This window comes from Hyperoodon ampullatus (assembly GCF_949752795.1).
Source record: "Hyperoodon ampullatus genome assembly, chromosome: 9".
In the NCBI taxonomy this organism is placed as follows: domain Eukaryota; kingdom Metazoa; phylum Chordata; class Mammalia; order Artiodactyla; family Ziphiidae; genus Hyperoodon; species Hyperoodon ampullatus.
In genome coordinates this window covers 41,149,082-41,170,507 of record NC_136922.1, presented here as the reverse complement: position 1 = coordinate 41,170,507, position 21,426 = coordinate 41,149,082, and the positions used below count along the sequence as shown (strand labels likewise).

At 36.3% G+C, this 21,426-nt stretch overlaps 1 protein-coding gene across 6 annotated transcripts in view; it reads right to left on the bottom strand.

The window, feature by feature from the left end:
- Positions 1–21,426, bottom strand: part of DGKB (diacylglycerol kinase beta) — a gene marked incomplete at both ends in the record, with an annotated part of 651,556 nt that overhangs the window by 521,851 nt on the left and 108,279 nt on the right. For all 6 annotated transcript variants that reach the window (XM_079711689.1, XM_079711690.1, XM_079711693.1 and 3 more), the window contains one exon: positions 8,915–9,055. In XM_079711689.1, coding sequence (XP_079567815.1) covers positions 8,915–9,055 — 141 coding nt within the window. The remainder of the gene's footprint in view (positions 1–8,914; positions 9,056–21,426) is intronic.

The window sequence follows — 21,426 nt, the reverse complement described above, 5'->3', positions numbered from 1 at the left end:
CCTATATAAATGAAAAGATGTATTATGTTCATGAATTGGAAGATTCAATATCATTAAAATGTAAACTCTCCACAGATTGCTCTATATAACAGATACAATCTCAATAAAAATATCAGTAGCTTTGTTTTAAATATTAACATGGCTGATTCTAAAACTTACATAAAAATGAAAAAGACTTACAATACCCCAAACAACCCTGAAAAGGGAGAACAAATCAGAAGGATTTACATGACCTGACTTCAAGAGTTGCTGTAGATCAAGTGAATCAAGATAGTGACATACTGACTAAGGGCTACACAACAGAACAATGGGAAATACGGAATATAGATAGAGATCCACACACTTATGGTCAACAGGGGCAAAGCAATTCAATGAGATAAGAAAAGTCTTTTCAAAAAATGATGATGGAACAGCTGGATGGATATTCATATAAAAAAAAGTACCTTGACCCTTACTTCACACCAAACATGAACATTAAGTCTAACTGAATTTTAACTTCAAAACTAAAATTTTTTGAAACTAAACTTTAACATTAAAGCAGAGCTATAAACCTTCTAAAAGAAAATACAGGACAATATCTTCATGACCTCAACATAAGCCAATATGAACCATCAAAGATTTTTAAAAAATAGGTAAATTAAACTTCATCAAAATTGGAACTTCTGCTCATTAAAAAGAAAAAAAAGACTATTAAAAAAATAAATAAGGCAGCTGCAGATTTGAAAAAAGTTTTTCAGAACACATATATCTAACAAAGGACTTGTTTCTACAATATATGAGCAAACCCTAGCTCAGTAATAAAATAGCAAACAACCCAATTAGGAAAGAGGCAAAAAATCAAACAGATGCTGCAAAAATGGAAGAGGGGTGAGTAGTCAGTCATAACAAAGTACTCAACATCATCAATTGTAAAGAAAATGGAAATTTAAACCACAATTGGAGACCATCATATGCCTTCTAGAAAGACTCCAGAATTCAAGTTTTTTCCCCAAGGCCAGTCTACCAAAGCTGCTTACCTTCTCAGCCTCTCAGTTGTCTAAGAATTTACAGTTTAAAAATACTGGCAAAAGCCTGGCTCCCCGCTCCCAGAAATTTAACCCACAAATCCAACTTGCCTTGATAATTTCCTAAAATTTACAAACAGATTTTTTTTTAAATATTGAGCTTAAATGTTCTAGTTGTTTCTAGCAGAAAAGTTAGTCTGAGAACACTTTACTGTTGTATGAAGTAGAAGCCCTAGTATACTTTTATATTAATTTATACACACATTAACAGAAGTTAATGGCTGTCTATAAATCCTGTCTAATTCACCAAGGAACAAAGTTGAAGAACTTTAAGTTTTAGTTAATAATTATAGCAATAATAAAAACAGTATACATATATAGAGCACTAAGTATCTTGTAGTCTAAATCTCACCAATTATAAATCAATGATAAAACTTTCCTTTGATTCTGATGCAAGAGAGGAAGTCTAGGACTTTAATTTTCAGAGGTAAGTCTACTTTCTTAATTTAAAATTGTAGTGGGGTCATGCAAAACAGGAAATATTGAACACACATATTTACTTTGCCTTTCTATTGAAGGTCCACTACAGTAACAGTAAGGGATGAAATAGGCATAAACCCACAAGTACAAAGAAAACGTGAGAGGAGACAAGAAAAATAAAATTTTAGAAGCTGGAAAACACATGGTGACTGATGTAGAAACCTGAGAAATATAGACGTAAGCTGGTAGTAAAGAGGAGGCACAGATTCACACAGAAAAGGAAACATAATCTTCATGAAAAGAAATTAGACCTTTAAACACTACCCCTCACAGCTTGCACCTGAGGGTATGCCAGCCCTCTACCTTAAAGAAGACTGGATCTTTGAGCTTTACAGCAGTCAAGCCACAGGGACTCTGAGTTCAGGGTACTCAGGCATTCTGATGGTAGGGGTCCAATACCAAAGAGTGTAACCATGTGAAAATGGATATACTGAACATTGAGAAATGTAAGTCCCCTTCCTCATCTCTAATGAGTCAGACTTAAACCTCACCTACCCACCCACCTACCCACAACCACCAAGTAGTTGTTTCAAAACAAAGTAATTTGGAAGAAACCAGCAAAGCAGGGAGAGGGGAACCTTATAAATAAGAGGAAAGATTCAATCCATAAAATAAGAATAATAGCAAATAAGGATGGTGCTGACAACAAAAAGGATTCTCTGTGAAGTGAAAATTATGCTAGAAAGAGTAAAAAAAAAAAAAAAAAAAAGTCATCCTAGATGTAGAAGATGTCCCACATACATGTCAAATGAAAGACATAAAAGAAAAGAAGTTGGAAAACAGGAAAATTAAAAATTATAATTCAAAGTTCTGTCATGGAGTTTCAACATCTAAAAATAGTGATTTCAGAAAGACTGAACAAGTAAAATAAAGGAGAAGGTAACTAACAATGAAAAGATGAAGGAGCAGATGGAGAGCACAAGTTTCCAAACCAGAATTTATGGTGGAGGATTTAGGAATTGATTAGTTATATAGGAATAAAGAAACTAATCAAATAAAGAGGGAAAAAGGCAGTTATTAACACCACAGAAAATAAAAATTGTTTGGCTTGGTAAGCCTATAGAACCTTTCCCTTTTAAAAGCATATCTGGGGCTTCCCTGGTGGCGCAGTGGTTGAGAGTCCGCCTGCCGATGCAGGGGGCGCGGGTTTGTTCCCCGGTCCGGGAGGATCCCACGTGCCGCGGAGCAGCTGGGCCCGTGAGCCGTGGCCGCTGAGCCTGCGCATCCGGAGACTGTGCTCCGCAACGGGAGAGGCCGCAGCAGTGAGAGGCCCGCGTACCGCAAAAAAAAAAAAAAAAAAAGCATATCTGAATAATACTGATAAAATTAATAGTGATCCTCAAACATTAAAATAAGACTATTTTTTCCTTAGAATTTAAAAGTAAAGTTAGTCTCCAAGGTCAAGTGAATCATTGAACAAAGAGGTTTTATTTTTAAAACCAACATATAAGGATATAGATTTTTAGGTTCAAAAATAATTTAAGCCCACTATTAAAATTATTCTGTCAACATGATAGTTTCCAAAGGTGGTTACCTCTTACGAAGTTACAAACCAGTTTAACTCACTTTTTTTCTATTTTTATGCTCATGCAATTACACTTTATATAGAAACAATTATGTGCCCACACATGAATTTGGTTAAAAGCTCAAAGGAAAGGCAATTACTCAATATGAGGGTAATTCTTTATATCTAGAATTTGTTTCTTTTCCAAAAGATTTGCAAGTTTTTCATCTATTTTCCCATAGAACATGTTTTTGTACTTTGTATAATATGTTATTGATATGAAAATATTATTATGGAAATTGTTTTTAAAGATTAGAAAGTATGTACTTTAAAAGACATTTAACCCAGAATTCGTTTAACTCACAATTTTGTACTGTTTTATGTATTTTAAGACCTATCTAATAAACCACAAGGGCAGAGGTGAAAATCATTTGCTTGGAGTTTTTGACATCTAATATAATGGTGTTATACTTTATTCTTTTCTCCACAAAAGAAACAATAACCTAAAGAAGGAAAGGCAGCTTTTCAAAATAAAAAGAGCACCTATACAGCAGGTCAGAAATCATACATTTTAGTCACAGATAGCTAAACTGGTGGTATAATTAATAACCAGTCTCTATGGGCTTTAATTTTTTCATTGACAATATAGGAAGGTTAACTAGATGATATTTGAGGACTTTTCAATATTAAATTTCAGTGGTTCTAAGATTAATACTAGACAAAGCAGTAACTTTAACATACAGGGTAGTCCTCATTATCTGCATGTCAATTATGTGTTTTTCTGGACATTTTCCTACTGATTTCTTTTTAGTGATATATTTTCAGTAACTGTAAGCTAACTTGAAGTTATTCTAGCTAAGTCATTAATAATTTGATAAACACTAACCCCAATGTGAATGCCACATTTATACTTGAAAATAAAAGTATAAATTTAGCACTATTTGATGCCTTCAATAATTCACATTATCTTCCTCTTGTCAAGCACTAATAGACTTCAATACAGTTCCATTTAACTAGCATTTATTGAGCATCTATCTTTGAAAAACACACATAATAAGTGGTAGGTGCTAGAGTGGGAAGTTATACACAGTGCAATGGTATAAGGAAGGAGAGTAAAATAATCTGATTAGAGATGGCAAGAGGACTCATGATGTGAGCTAGGCTTCAAGTGTAGACTGGACGGGATCTGATATACACTGGGAAAGATATACACCCCTAGCAAATGCACATTATAAGCAAAGGCATGAAGGTGGAAAAGTTCAGGGTTTGCCTGATGATTAAAAAGTAGATTCATATGACTGGGACATTTTTGTGCAGGTCATAGCCAAATGCAAGACTGGCCAAGTAGGTTGGGGTCAAATTGTGGAGCCAGATTAGTTTATGGATGCTAAGTTAAAGACTTACTTTGATGTATTACTCAATAGGGAACTACAAAAGGGACACATTCTTCCTTAGTCAGAAGAAGAGGAAAGAACAGGTGTAGAAGTTGACAAGTTTTAGGCAACATGAGAGGAAGTTACAAGAATTTACAGCTAATGAGTGAGTTGATGATTAATTAGGTAGGTGTTTGAAGCAACACAGCATCTGAATGAACTTTTAACTAGGAGAAGTCAATGACCAGAGAAACACTGAAGGCACTGAAGGCCAGCTGAGGTTTTGAGAAGAGTTCTAATCCACAGAATTATATTATTATTTCACAAAATCTCTGGCAGCTCAGTATATGAACAAATAAATTGGATGTTCAAAACTAAGTGAGGGGCCTCCCTGGTGGCGCAGTGGTTCAGAGTCCGCCTGCCGATGCAGGGGATACGGGTTCGTGCCCCGGTCTGGGAGGATCCCATATGCCGCGGAGCGGCTGGGCCCGTGAGCCATGGCTGCTGAGCCTGCGCATCCGGAGCCTGTGCTCCGCAACGGGAGAGGCCACAACAGTGAGAGGCCCGCGTACCACAAAAAAAAAAAAAAAAAAAAAAAAAAAAAAAAAAAAAAAAACTAAGTGAGAAGGAATGATTGACCTCACAAATTACGGGGTCAGTCTACATTTGAAGGGGTGGGAGGCCCAAAAGCAGCAAGCAAGTTCAGGAGGAAGTGAAGCGGTCAAGGGGCAAGAATTCTTAACTTACTTTTATTTCATTTAACATTCACATAAATGTGAAGGAATTTATGTGAGCAAATATTGGTTCACTGAATTCTCATAGCAAACATACAAAATAGACATTATTATGATCCCAATTTTACAGCTGGGGAAGCTGAGGCCTGAGAGGTTTTAACAATGTGCCTGGGTCACTCATATAGTAAGGGTCAAAGCTAAGATTCATTCAGTTAGTGAAATGAAGAGTCCAGGCTCTTGAGTACTGTGCTATGCTATATTTAAATTCAAAGTAGAAAAGTAAAAAGTTAAGTGAGCATAGGCTGTGGTCAAAGTAACATACTAGAATTTAAATTTACAGAATAAGAGCAGTGTTTGGGAATTAAAAGACTTGGGGTATTGCAACAAAAGTGGGTGACTGAAATAAAATGGAGTTGAGGTCACAGAATTTGAGGAATCTAAGGAGACTCAAAGAGGGATGTATTGAATGGCTCTCCATAAAGTACTGTAGTGGGCTTAAGGTGAAGAGGGCAAACCAGACCTGGTACAATGTTCTTATCTATGCACCTCGATGGTTGGTAACTTCCACCAACAAGGAGACATAAAAAAAGAATGCCTCCACAACTTCAGGACACACACACACATGCATGCACACATACTTTCCAAGGGTTCGTGGGAACAGATAAATAAATACCTTCTACTTGACGGGGCCTCAGAACTGGCAAAGACCACAGTGAGGCATTAGGATTGAGTCAGAGATTGAGTGAAGGAAAGCAAGTTGAAGAAATGGCATATAATCAGTGAAAAGTTCAAAAGCTTTTGTTTGTTAGTTTCCTTTCAATGAAAAACAATGCTTTATTCTAAACATTTTGTAAATGCCTGGCAGAAAAGAGAGGTGGGGGAGATTAGAAGTGGCAGTAAGCACTGAAAAGATTTATACAACATTGTTTTTTGGGGAAAAAATATTTAAAACATGTTGTTAATTTATCTAATAACCCAGGTAAAAGAAGGTATCAAATAATGCCACCATCAATTCCAAGAACAATTGTAGTTTCAGATGAATTATGTGTGTGTGTGTGTGTTTTCATTGGACTGAAGGAATTGCATAAACCAATGCTTCTCAAAATGTGGTCCCTGCAACATCAGCATGACCTGAAATGAAAATTCTGAAGTCCTATTCCAGGCTTGCTGAATCACATATACTCAAGTTGGGGCAGAGCAAGCTGTGTGTTCATAAGCCCTGCAGGTGATTCCTATGTGCGATAAAGTTCAAGAACCTCTGGCCTAAGACAACATGTCTGTACTCCTTTCTGCTTAGCTGCTTAGAAATTGAGATTCAAAAACATCGCTCACCTGCAGAAGTTAACTATATTAGGTGCTTGATTATATCTACTTCTGTGTTAATTTTAATTATTTTCTTCTTTTCTTTCCTCTAGTATATATTATGTTTAATAAGTCATAACCATTTTGGAAATATATATTAAATTAACAACCATTAAATTTCTTTAAAGACATTGAAAAAATTTTTAGAATCTATAACTGTAATATACTGTATGAATGTTAGGACTTTGTAAATGTGCAATTGTAGAAGGGGAAAATGTATAAGTACATGGCTAAGAAAGTAGGCGAAAGAAATGGATTCTGATTTAACTGATGTAGGAAAAAGCCAGGCACTGGCATTTAAAAAACCAACCAACAAACAAACAAACAAAAAAACACAAGCTCCAGAAGAGTAAGGAAAAAGCCAGGCACTGGCATTTAAAAAACAAACCAACAAACACAAGCTCCAGATGAGTAAGGACCAGGTTAAGGTCCTCCAAACTTGAGGACAGTAGAGAAGAAAATTAGAACATAGCTAGAACCTTAATGAGCTTCTGAAATTGAAATGCATTTTCTTTCAAGAGTCTGGTGAAAATCACTGAAGTAATGTCAGGTGGTAACAAGTCTGTCTATGAGGAAAGTCTAAAGAAATGGTTAAGAAAAAAAAGAAAATGCAGCTGAATGGTATAAGCTCAAAAAAGAGCTGGAAAACTTAAAGAACCGAGGGAAGGGGATTGATAACACTGAAGAGAGGTAAGTGGCAGGTCAGGCTCAACTTGATTCATCAAGTGTTTCTGAATCACTCGTGGGTTAACATTCTGCCTGGCAACTGTGGACGAAGACTGCTGAGACACAGATTCAAACTGAGAACTTAAACCATACCTATTAGGAATTCTACCTTAAAAACAAAATACTTGCAGTTGACCTAAAAATAATTAAACTGGAACACAAAGACCATGTTGGGGAGAAGTAATGGTGCCTTTATTTATTCTCAGACCTGGAATAGAATCTTTTTTTTTTTTTTTTTTTTTGCGGTACGCAGGCCCCTCACTGTTGTGGCCTCTCCCGTTGCAGAGCACAGGTTCTGGACATGCAAGCCCAGTGGCCATGGCTCACGGGCCCAGTCGCTCCGCGGCATGTGGGATCCTCCCGGACAGGGGCAGGAACCCATGTCCCCTGCATCAGCAGGCGGACTCTCAACCACTGCGCCACCAAGGAAGCCCGAATCTTTGTATTTTTAAAATCATCCCAAACACAGTCCTAATAACACCTGAGAAAACTTTCTCTCTGGCCATTACTTCAATAAAAATTCACTAAACATTAATATTTATTTTGGAATGAGAGAGATTTCTGTAGGTTCTTAGGAATACAAATAAATCTTGAAATGCAAATATTCAACATTTAGAACTAATAAATATGTATTTAAAGAATGATGTTAATATGGTTTATTCATAACTTAAGCAGGTGTTACTACTAAATAATCATATTATATTAAATTCTTTATTAGTAAGAGAAATATTATCGAATTTACTGTTAAACTAAACATGCTACACAATCATAATTCTGAGGTGTCACAATATTCTACATTTACTTTAGAAATGTCAAATTTAGGATTCATTATCTTTACTATCATTTCAGTGGCAAAAAAATTTAATTCATTTTAATGATATCTAATACAATCAGGTTAATCAGCTTATTGAACAAGCCACCAGCTCTGTATTTAGCAAGGGCTTTGGAGATAGATTATTAAATGATTGGGCTTGCAGTAAAGGTTTGAAAAATATTTTCTTGCCTTGCAATGAGTACAGTTTGCCACCAGAGAGAGCTCAGTCACTGTATTTTATTAAAGAGAGCACTTATTTCCTTTCAACTAGATTGAAATTCTCTATCTGAAACGCCTGCTACATGGTAAAAGAACAAAAAAGCTATTGTTTAATTATTTATAATATTCAGAGTCAACTTCTAGAAATGAAACTCTCATGCTTGGCATTTAAGAAATTATTTGTCCACAGCAACGAAGTTAGTGCAGAAGGTTTCAAGGAAGATTTCCAGAGAGAAGGGTTCAGGTTGCCTATGGACAGTGAACCCTTTTTCTGCCTAATGGGAAGACCTCCTACATACTAGAAATAAGTGTATTTTCAAAACAACACAAAGGATACTTTTCAATATCGTCTGGTTACCAAACTGAGCAAATTCAAAAACAAAAACCATCAATTGATAAACATGCTCAAGAAATACTCAGTAATAAATGGACCTTGATCAATAATAACCTAAAACTGATAGATTCTTAATATCTTTTGTCTGATTTTCAATTGGAGGATTTTTTATAATTATTAACCAAGGTCACTTTATTTAATAAGAATGTAAACCACCACAGTATATACAATGTTAAGTTTGTCAATATCCAGTCCTATCCCCCACCCCAACCGTGATAAGTAAACTAAATGAAGAAACACATACACTCCAGTTTATCCTCAGGTCTTCCTCTTTCAAGGAGAGACAGGTAACAGACAATATCCTTCAGGTGGATTACTTCTGGGGAACATGTATTTGCTGGAGAAGTACGGGGAGAGGTGATGGCACCTTTATTCATTCTCAGACCTGGAAAAAAAGATTTGTCTTCATATACTTAAAAATATTCACAGTGCTCTCAAACAAAAACCAACAAAGGAAATAGAGAGATAATGCCTAGACCATGTAGAGAAACTGTATACTTCTTAGGTGTAAAATAACCAAATTCTCCAGTCTCTAGTATAACAGAGACAGACATTCTATGATTCTTTTTTTTTTTTTTTTTTTTTTTGCGGTACGCAGGCCTCTCACTGTTGTGGCCTCTCCCGTTGTGGAGCACAGGCTCCGGACGCACAGGCTCAGCGGCCATGGCTCACGGGCCCAGCCGCTCCGCGGCACGCGGGATCCTCCCGGACCGGGGCAGGAACCCGTGTCCCCTGCATCAGCAGGCAGACTCTCAACCACTGCACCACCAGGGAAGCCCTCTATGATTCTTTTAAGTAATGGAGAGTTCTTTGGGATTTGGGGACATAGGGACTGCTCTGCCTACTCACTGGATGGTGTTTGGGCCAGAATTCTATTGCCCAGAGTTAGCTGGTAGACAGATTTCAAAGCATGAAGAAATACTTTGCTATTCCACTTTTCTCTGCCTTAGGCAGTGACAGCTGTAAATCAGCTGGGACGACTAAAAAATGGTCTTTCACAAAAAACTGAAGAAATAAGTCTGTCACAATATGATTTATATACTGATGGTCAGGAATCATTCATACATAAAAACATGTATTTATGTCAAACAGTTGCCAGGACCATGAATAAGACATCCTTTTTGCCATCAAGGAATCTGCCCATGAATAAGAGAAAGAGAACATAAACAAAAATCTGGATAAACATGACAGATTTAATTAGAGAGGTAAGAACATACAACTGTAGTTTGGTTTTAATATGGTCCATACTTTATTTATTACATCCATTCATTGTGCCTATTCCAAGACAAGGGTAGAGAACTTGAATATATGTGCACAACAGCTGATGACTGCAGATTATCTGGCTGATGATAATTAAATCGAAAACTCTTTCACAATAAATAGTTCCATCTTACAGAGAAGTCTCTGAAACCAGATCATATATATCTGACAAGACCTCAAGGTAAACCCCAATTATCCTTTGAGGTCTATTTGGTCATATAAAAGGTATGTGGGTTAGATGGCTGATGGGCTGAATGGCTACTTGATTCCTAATTAACCAGGAGTTACTGGAATGCAGGGAATAATCTTAACCAAATACAGTTCTACAAGCCTGTCATTCATCAGCACACCTCCACCTGACCACATCTCTTGCTCTGGTCTATCTCTTTCCATGTATAACTTTGACTGAACACCTGTGACTTCCTTCAGCCATTTCAAGATATCCAGGAGTATAATTTAATGCATTCTGAAAAGTCAGCAGTTAATTAGTTTAGTAGTCGCAATGTTACTACTAATAAAATGTACCATTTATTGAATGTACACTATGTGGCAAGAACCATGCTGGGCACCTGAACACGTATCATTTCACTTAATTCTCCCATTAACCCTGTGAGGGGAGATTGCATTAATCCCATTTTACAGATGAGAAACAGGCTTAGTGAGATGAACTGCCCAGAGTTTCATAACTAGCAACTTTATCCTTTTTATTCTATACTAATAGCTTATAGATTATTTTTGTTCAAGGCCAATAGTGAGGAAAAGAAAAACAGTTTACATCTTAATCCAGCACAGATAACACACACACACACACACACACACACACTAGTAGGTTTCATAACTGTGCCAATGTTTTCTGTGTTAACCTATTTTCTTTTCTATTCCATTCTTAAAATTCTGTCAAAGACCCCTTAAACTGAATTCATTACCCATCATGGGCCACAACTGACAGTTTGAAAAACAATGCTTTACATCTTTCATTTTTTTACCAAAGTCTTCTTTATTTCAAAAACATCTCTATGCTTCACATTGATTCCACTTCTGTTTATAGTTATTGAAAAAGATATATATATATACACATATTATAAATGGATTTCCTCCCTTAACAAAAGTGTCACTGTATATCTGATACAAACTAACATAGTCACTTTTATAAACCAAAGGCAGAGAACAGAAGACAATCCTGAGCTTTGAAAAGAAAATACCTGACTAATTCTAACTAATCATCTAAAGCCTAGCCAGCTGCAGAAATAAGCAGTTTCAACTTATGATAAAAGACATTTTGGCACTGATCCTTCACATGACCATAACTTCCAGACTCGGAGAACACAGCCCTTGAATTATGGTTGGATAAACTATGACCTAACTCATCCTGCCTGATGAGCTAATCCTCTCTTCTATGCTCCCCGCTTATGGTACTGAAATGATTTAATCAGCTTGATTTAATTCTTTTATATAAAAACTCAGCCTAAAACAAGAATAAAAAGCATGTATCATCACATTCATTTGGAAGAATGCCAAAAGGTATACATTTTCACTTATATATGTTCACTTATGATCATTTGTATATGTAAAATGAAGCTTATGGTATTTCATTATCAATTTTCATAATACTAAACACAAACATTTGGAAAATATGAGTATAATTTTCTGTTTGCCTTTCCTGTATGTAATGTACATACTGAATATGAACATTAATGTATAATTTCAACTTAACACTACTTCTGAACAAGAAACATATTACTATACTAAAATTCTTTTGTTTGACAAAATGAGTTGACTATTTGCCATTTTCTGTTCATGATAGGTTGTAAACAAAAAGTTGTATCATGCATTGAATTGTGTCATAGTTTAACATTTAAAAGAATTTAAAGGTTATTTTAAAAAGAAATTATGGGCATATATGACAATACACAATGAAAAACTAATCAGTTTTTCCTTAAGTCCAATTTCAGCTAAATTTGAGAGGCAAAACATATACTTTTAGCAATGATTTATAGTGTGCATCAGAGAAAGAAAAATAAAATGTCAATGACCTTTACCACAATTACTTTACAACAAAACAATTATAGATCTGGACCACTAAATCTTGACGTGTTGCGTTGAAAAAGCCTATAGGTTTGTTTCAGCTCCTAACCCCCTACCCTAGATCAGCCCACTTTCTCTTAAGTGGTGAAAATGTTTCCTTATATTTTCATTTAATATTTTGAGAGCAAGCCCTAGGGCCTCAATCTGTCTTCAGAGAGGTTGTTTTTACACCCTATTCTACCCTTTCAAAAAAATTTTTTTTCCTGTCCCTAAACTTGGCTGTAGCTCTTTCCCAGTATTTACCTCCCTCTAGGAAAGTTCACTTCCCTGAAGAAAAGTCCTTTTCCTTTTAAGCAGTTTGTGCTAAGGCTTATACAGGACACACACGAGACCATGCAACTGGCAAACAGGACATAGCAAGCCTGGTTTCTTGGCTGCAACTCCTCAATGAAATGAGATGGTAAATGGAATCCTACACTCCTCTTTAGCAGTAATAGCCTCTGAAGAAGAAGTTCAAAAGTCTACTTCCCTTGGGACTTCCCTGGTGGTGCAGTGGTTAAGAATCCATCTGCCAATGCAGGGGACACGGGTTCGAGCCCTGGTCCGGGAAGATCCTACATGCCCCAGAGCAACTAAACCCATGTGCCACAACTACTGAGGCTGTGCTCTAGAGACTGTGAGCCACAACTACTGAGCAAACGTGCTACAAATACTTAAGCCTGAGCGTCTAGATCCCATGCCCCGCAACAAGCCACCGCAATGAGAAGCCCACGCACTGGAATGAAGCGTAGCCCCCACTTGCCACAACTAGAGGAAGCCCCCGCACAGCAATGAAGACCCAACACAGCCATAAATAAATAATGACTTAATTAATTAATTTAAAGAAAAGGTCTACTTCCCTTTAACAAAGGCCATTTTAACCCATCCAAGCATCAGTGAAACTCTCTCTTTAGAATTGAAACTGCACATGAAGCTAGGTAAAACACAATGTGTTTTTTTTTTTGGCCTCAAGTGGTCAGTATTTGGCTCTGAAGATCATGTGACTGACATCCAAATTTGCAGGTTCTCTGACTTGCCCAAGGCTATGCTTCTTTAAATATTTCCCCACAAAAGTGACCCATATATACCTATACACATATAATATATATTACAAGGTACAACAAAGTACAAAATAAAGTGAAAAATAGGCAAAGTAATTAGAGTCTATTAGTTTTATTAGCAATAATTATCTTGTACTTCTATGGCATTTTTCTGTTTTTATGATGATTATATATATGTATATAAACATATATATATAAACATTATTCTCTTCAAAGTTTTAACTACAAAAAGAGTTAGCGTTAGTCAAACTGAATATTGCCTACGATTTTCATATTCTTCAAGCACACGATTTTCATTGTATTCCAATACAGACACTCCATTTCTTAAAACAATGACCTAAAAAGTTTTATTCTAATAGATACTTTTAATTCTAGTCTCAAGGTTCAATTGTTAGCAAATCAATTTTGGGTACATGTTCAATTACTGCCTCTGCTCCAGTTTATTTTATTTTCAAACACTTGCATTCCAGATAATGAAAACGGTAGCGTTATCTCCATTGTTTCCCTTCATCTATTAAAATGAAATATTCAAAACTGTTATTATTACGAAATAATGACACGGATTAAAATTCTAAACATATAAGGCAATAAAACACTGTGGTAATTTGGTTTTTCCATTTTTTTATACTGGTTCAATTTGCAGAAATTTAACAGGCTTATGAAGCAATTTGTCACATAGTGTAGTCACATGTCATACTTCCAATATTCATATTAATAGTCATGATGAGTAGCACTGATAACCAAGAATAACAATAGTTACTTCATATTATCACACAATTCATGATTTTTAGACAACTTTCTAACTATGCTTATCTTAAAATAATATAATTTAAAAAAATTTTTTTATGCTTACACAAACCTGCAGCAAGATGAGATAGACTGGGTAAACTAGATTGTTATTCCTCATAAAATGAGGACAGGCAATGGATACAGTCCTTGACAAGAGACTAGGATCAGCAAAATCCCTCTAAGAACATCATATGGGTTTCATCTTTTTGGCCACTGGCAAAAACCTGAAACAAGCAATTATAAGGAACAGGGCTTGAAGCAGGTCTTTGGGGGTGATGTTCTAGGAGCAGAACAAACTCTGCAAAGGAGGAAGGATAACATTCCTGGCTGTGTGCCAGCAACACTGACCCTGCAATTCCATTTGTGAGATAAAACCATTGTAAAGCAATTATACTCCAATAAAGATGTTAAAAAAATAAAATAATAATAAAAAAAAAGGATGGAAAGTCAGAGAGTAAACTACTGATAGTCACACAGCAATCCCAGGAGGTAAGAGTTGAAGACAGGCCATCTAACTCCAAACTTTGAGCTCTTTTCAAAAGCAGTAAAAACAAGACTTGCTCTATCAGTCCTGTCCAGTAGAATATTCTTCAATGATAGAAACGTTCTATGTATGCATTGTTCAATATAGTAGTATTAACCACATATGGTTGTTGAACACATGAAATGTGGCTGGCGTTTGACTGAAGAACTGAATTGTTTTAATTGATTGTTAACTAACTTAAATTTAGATTTCAAAGTTACATTGGGCTGGTGGCAACCATAGTGCAGGTGACACACTGTCTACAGGTAGAGAATTGAGAGTTGGTTGAATTACTCTGTTTCATGACTATACCTAAGCCACCACATATGAAAAGAAGCCATGCTACCAAAATTTCTATATTTGTCACATTAAAAAGAAATCCCAATAATATTCCTTAAATTTGACTGTATTCTTTCAGGATGTATGACATCTTAGTGGAAAAAAAATACTATATTGAATTTGACCTTTGTCCTGTGTTTGCAAACTAAAACACAGGAAAATGATCTGTTTAATTAATAATGGTAAAAGTTGGCATTCCTAAGGTACCTAATACATTACGTTTTTGAGTCCCACAATACCCAGTAAGATATATATACTTCTTATCTCCATCTCGCATTCGAGAAAACAAAGACCAGTTGTGCATCCATAATTCAAAAGACAGCCTGATGTGGGATTTCATGCTTTAAGTATAATTTTGTGGGGCTAGAGAGAGAAAAATAAAGCAGAGAAATCTGTCTCCTGCCTCTCAATAAATGACCTTTTGTTTAGAGGGTCTGGTTTTCAAGACTCTTGAGAGTGCATACATTATTTCATAAACCTTTGGAAGGAAATCAGAAATCCTAGCCATGGCTGAGAGCTCTAAATTCATCTTCCATTCAGATCAGTCCTTGTGCCATCCACTTAATACATGTTTGTGAGAAGCCAGTGGATGTGCTTGCTTGCAGGTGTAAACATGCAAACACAAAAATACATATTTACCAAATCTTTGCCTGCATTTTCTTATGGGAAATGGATTATGAATGATTTTTCTTTTTGCTTAACTGTGTTTTTTAATAGGTATACAACTAACATATCCTTTATAAACATAAACATAAACAAATGTTAAGGTCCTTTAATATTAGTCATGTAAAACCAGGTTCCAGGCATGTAAAACCAGGTTCCAGGCATTGGAGTTAAAGTACTGAACAAAGCAGATGAAAAATCCCATTTTCATAGGGTTTTTGTTCTAGCAGATCAAAGCAAATGCTCAATACCACAGCACATTTTCTAGTTTGCTACTAAGTATTTTTAGAGCATAACACAAATTAAATAATATTATGATTGATTTGAGACTCTGTAAACTACTAAATATCTTATTGCCCTCATAAGGATCTCAAAAACTGTAAATAAGTATTTGTTAACATAATATGCAACAATCTTAAGACAACACTATCATTTAATATGTAATTATTAAGATGCAATTCAAAATACAAAACCCCTTTATTTTGGGTCAATAAATTTAATAGTAAAAATGAACAGTTTGAAAACCAAAATTTTACTTAGCATATTCAGATAGAAGAATAAAGAAACCTATATAATCAAGTTCAGTATATTCAAACCCATTTAATAATTAAAGAGGAGATTTGGGAGAAACTTTTCTTTTACCGAGAGTAATTTTATCATCGATGGGGCATTGAAGTTACGGAGTTTTCTCTGGTTTCAGGGAAGGATTTTTAGGGCTTTCAGGGTTTCCGGATAAAAAATTTATTGGAGTAAAATAATTTGTAGATTACTACTACTAATAATAATGACTAGAAGTCTGAATTTGGTACTATAGAGGCATAAAAAATGTAATGGCTGACATACATAAATGCTTATTGGCCAATGGATAGAAATTCTCGTATCTTTATTTCTAGGGCATTTGTATGTAGGTATATAAGCTGCACAGACTATAATCGTTATTATCAATAAAGCATATCAACAGCAATGAAAGCACAAATATATTTGAAATGCCCTACTGTGTGCCAAGAATCTCCACATCTCATAGTTACATAAGTCTTGTACTCTGTTCAGTTTGTGTTTTTTGGGACCTGGCCTGCCTTTGTTTGCATGGTGGAAACTGAAGTAGATTATTAGACATAAAAGGCCTATAAAGCTACTTTACACTACACACACACACACACAAACATTTTTACTATCTTTAAGACAGTACTGATAAGAGTAATACTTTCTTCTCAGCGCAGTTAATGAAGTGTGTCGTCTGGCAAGAACACTCAGTAAGGTCATTTGGCAAAAGAACATTTTCCCAAAGGTTTAAGTACTCCATTTTCATTGCACAGTTTTCTGTTCTTAACTTGATTAACTTCCTTATGGACAAATAGGCATTGTTTCTCCTTTTCTATCTAAAAAAAAGCCATTGTGGTATGACACTCTAGTTGTACAGACAACATGAAAAGAGCTAAATACCATTACTGATTGTAGCTTCACAGCACAAATTCACTAACCATTGCCACATCAAATGAGCAATGAGAGGGGACCCAAGATAAAGTACCTGAAGTTTCTCAGAGATAGTTTTTATTATTCTCAATCTTAAATATCTTTGGAACTTTTTTTTTTTTTTTTTTTTGCGGTACGCGGGCCTCTCACTGTTGTGGCCTCTCCCGTTGCGGAGCACAGGCTCCAGACGCGCAGGCTCAGCAGCCATGGCTCACAGGCCCAGCCGCTCCGCGGCATGTGGGATCTTCCTGGACTGAGGCACGAACCCGTGTCCCCTGCATCGGCAGGCGGACTCCCAACCACTGCGCCACCAGGGAAGCCCTGGAACTTTTTTATATATCTGTAGCCTCATCTGCCTTCATGATAGCTTCCACACCACTGACAGTGTAATTACTTTCTGGCTTACATCCTTTTCATGGCTCTCCAATTTTTTCTGGATAAAATTCAAAACATAGCATGACGGACAACACTCTCTACCATGGGGTCCTGGCTACCCACCTCATCTCTCCTCCAGTCATGTCAGCTGTCCCAGCCCAACTGAGTCAAGGCACATCCCCAGATCTCTCAGGACTCCCCAAAAGTCTACCTTCCTCCACTCTCTGAAGGCAGTCAGGACTCTAATCCTGCCAGGATTGCTCCCCCAACTCTACCTCCAGGCTGTGCCCAATACTTCCCAGGTCATGACTACTATCTACTCTGGGACCATCAAAAATGACCTTATGACCCTCATCCCAGTTTCAGTCAGTCATGAGAAACCTAGGACTTTCCGTCATCCTCAGCCTTGACCTGCACTTTCTATCTGATTCATTTTTGCCAACAGCATTCATTCCATTTGACGTGCCATAAATTTTTATTTTTAGTAGTCTTTCTCTCACCACTAGAATGTAAATGACTATGGGAGGGGTAGCTCTATTTTGCTCACTGATGTACTCCCAGTAATTTGAATAGTATCTGGCACACTGTAAGTGATCAATAAATATTTTTGAATGCATAAATATTGAATGTCTTAAAGTTTGTGCACTGTCCTTTGATGGGACATGATTTTAATATTTAAACAGAAATTGTATATGCTGCTTTCTCTTCTTGGAACTCCCTTCTAATCCACCCCCTCCCATCCCTCCCCCTACCTCTACCTGGATAATTTCAATTTATGGTTAAAATCTCAGTCACATGCTCCTGACACATACAGCACAGCACTTATTTTATTATAATAAAACTGACCACCTATCTGTTTTTTTCCCTGACTCTAAAGGATCCTCAGCTTTCTTGTGGAATCCCTGGTACATAATGTGTTTTTAAAAATGAATGGTTGGATGCATACATTAAGGAAATAATAAAACAAATAATTAAATGGTACGACTGGTCAATTCACTACATGATCTGATTTAAACGGTACTAGGAAAATCTTCTCTTTGTGTGCTATAAAACAACTAATAAGAAATAACAAAAACTCTTACACTGACCTATGGCTAATAAAGGATGTTTCCTATTATAAAGTCAATGTTTTGGATGCTGGGGAGCCCAACAGGAATATATAGTATGAGTGTCTGAACCAGTTAATAAATCACATCACATTCTCTTCTAATTGCCATATTCTTAGAGAAAGTAATTGTTATTTATAACTGCTGTTAACTGCTATCCTACAAAACAAGAAAGATAATTTAGCTGAAGAGGGTTAATTCCGGGAGTTTCTGTGTGACAACTGTCAAAGGTGGGCTTTGGAGAGAGGCAGGGATGTCCCAGTTAATCTACAAGAGGCAGATGGTGGGACTTTAACAAGGGTGACAGGGTTGTTTCCCAGCTACACTCTCTAGGTATCCCATCTTACTGATCACTGCATCCCTAGCATGGTACACAGCATATGCTCTTGAATTAAAATGAAGCATTAGCTGAGACCTGAAGGAGCTGGGTTTTGCTGTGAAATAAGGGCAGAGGGAAGGAACATCATGCAGAAAAGCCCAGAGTCCTGAGTAAGCACAGCAGGTTTTAAGTCACAGCAAACTGTTGGATATGAAAAGAATCTGGGTGCCTGGGGCAAGGAGACAGAGAATGAGGATGGTAGGCAGACTCTATAAGCTGCATGGCATGGGCTTAATGCTATGGAACTCAGATTTTATCATCTTTTTAACTGCACTGCCCAGGCCCTGGAGTCTCTGTAAGGTCACTTCAGGAGGGGGTGTCTCCAGAGGCAGGGGGAAGGCAGAGTGACTAGGACTCCCTGTACTCAGATCTCTCCTGTACCACCCTCAAAGCAAAGTAACTCTGCTTTAATCGGCTTTAAATATCAAGGATTTATGTTTACTTGGGAAATAATGGTTTAAAAAACATTCCACAAGGTGATTGTGAAAATCTGCACTTGGGAACCCACGAATAATATCATCAGGCTTCTGTGTTAGAAAGAACATTTTGCAGATGGGAGGGCAGGGCCTGGCTGGGAGTCATGCTAATTGACAGTCTATGACACAAACAATGATGTAGCAAATTGACACTGGCAGAATGTTTGAGAAGAAGTTACAACGAGTAATAGCATTTTGTGATTAACTAAACCTAAGTAGTGAGGCAGTGAAGGGTAGGAAGGGTCCAGGATTTTAGGGTAGGGAAATTGATAAATACTCAGGTTCCTTTCAACCAGAAAGAAGATAGGAATAGAAGCAGATTTGGGTAGAATATAATTATTTGACTTTCCAATCCACTTAGTTTGATTCCTATGGACTCACTCAGATGAAGGGCTCCATCTGGAATATAGTAATATGTATTCTCTGTGAGCTGAAGAAACCGTTTGGGGTTGTGTGGGAAACAATTGAGCATTTTATTTTAGACAGCACCTGTTTTTTTGTATGATGTGAAAAAAATGTCATCTGTTGAGAGTGAGGGGAAAGATATGAATAAACTAAAGGAGGTTTAAAAAGTTTAACCTGATTGATCTAGGAGACAGTATCAAGAATAAATACTTTTCAGAATAGATTTTTTTAAAAGCTGAAGAGGTGTTAAGGCCATGTTAATACTGGGTCTTAGGAATGTGTAGTGACAACAACCTGCATGCATATTTATGAGATTTCTCCCTGGTTATGCTCAGTGTGCAAACAGCAGGGACTGAAATATGGGATCATAATAGTGATCCGTGGTTGAGGGTTTGTGAGCCACTTGCGGAAAAAAAAAAAAAAAAGGATTCCAAATAATTAAACATTTCTGTAAAGATAATAGTTCAAGTGGTAGATTCTAGGGATGAAGGTAAGATCAGAAATTGGTCGTTGGACTAGCAGAGAGGTTTAGGATTAGGGATTTGGGATTTACAATGAGGCAGAAGAGGTTATAAGAAAGCTGGAAAGATGGTATATTGGGGATATATTTAAAAACTAAAAGTCCAACATGGGAACAGAAGAATTAATCATCTTATATTTAAATAGGGGATATGAGGCACTTAACGGAAACAAAATGTTCCAAAACAATACATCATCCACTACATGAAATGCCAGATGGATCATTAGGTTCAACAAAACACAACTACATACACACTCACAAATTTTATACCTATTTATAATTATTTTTAAATGTTTTATTCTATAAAAACTAAATGCTTTACTTTTACCAAATATGTGATCATTGTTCATTAACAAGAATAATATTTTTTTCCTTTTAAAAAGTTTGTCTCCTTATTGAGAAGCCTTTATTGTTCAGTTGATATACAGAATCAAGAATGGCTACCATATTCCTGATGGTAATGTGGTAATAAAATATGTGAACTCTCAGAGCAGATAAACAAAGCAGATTATATAGCACCTCTTTATTCAAATTTAATTTGTGATTTTTTCAACCACAAATACATCTAGATAACTTAGATTATGGCAAAGCAAGTTTCTAGGAATAAAAATCTATTTATCTTTCAGTTTCTGAGTCAAGGTTACCCCAGGCCTTGAAAATTTTATTACTGTCCAGGGTTCCTTATTTCCCAGAAAAAAATCCACTATCAAAGGTAATTCTGAAAATACATAGGATGAGAAACAGTCCTACAAAGGACACTATGCACCTATGTCTTAAAATGTGGAGGCCACGTTTTGAAAAGGCATCACAGTTTAATTTATTATTGCTGCATGAGGGTTACACAGCCTATCTTACAATTCCTTTCAAGTAGGTCTATGCAGGATGTGTGATTGTCCCAAAGAAGTACAAGCTGTTTTTCCTTATTTTTTTTTCCCATTTTGAAACATGGTTTGATCTCTACTCCTTGTAAATTTGGTATCTTCTATGTAGTACTTACTATGTGCTATATGAAGAAAAGAGGGTTTGAGGTTTGAATTTCTTATAAAACTTCCAAAGTCATTAGATTGTCTCTTTCCTCCAAGTATGACACAATTAGTCTGAGTCTGTTGACTCAGAGAGACAACCTATCAAAAAATGTTCCCCCTTCTTTCTCAAAGAAGACAGTATTTGTCTTCTTAAAGAAGACAGTGTTTCCCAAGGTCAGTATTGCTTCATGTAAATTTAAATAAGGGACAACTTTGTTATTTCCAAGGAATATTCAATCCATTTATAGCATGAAATGGAGAACACAGAAGTTTTAATTTCTAGATCCAAGTAAAAACC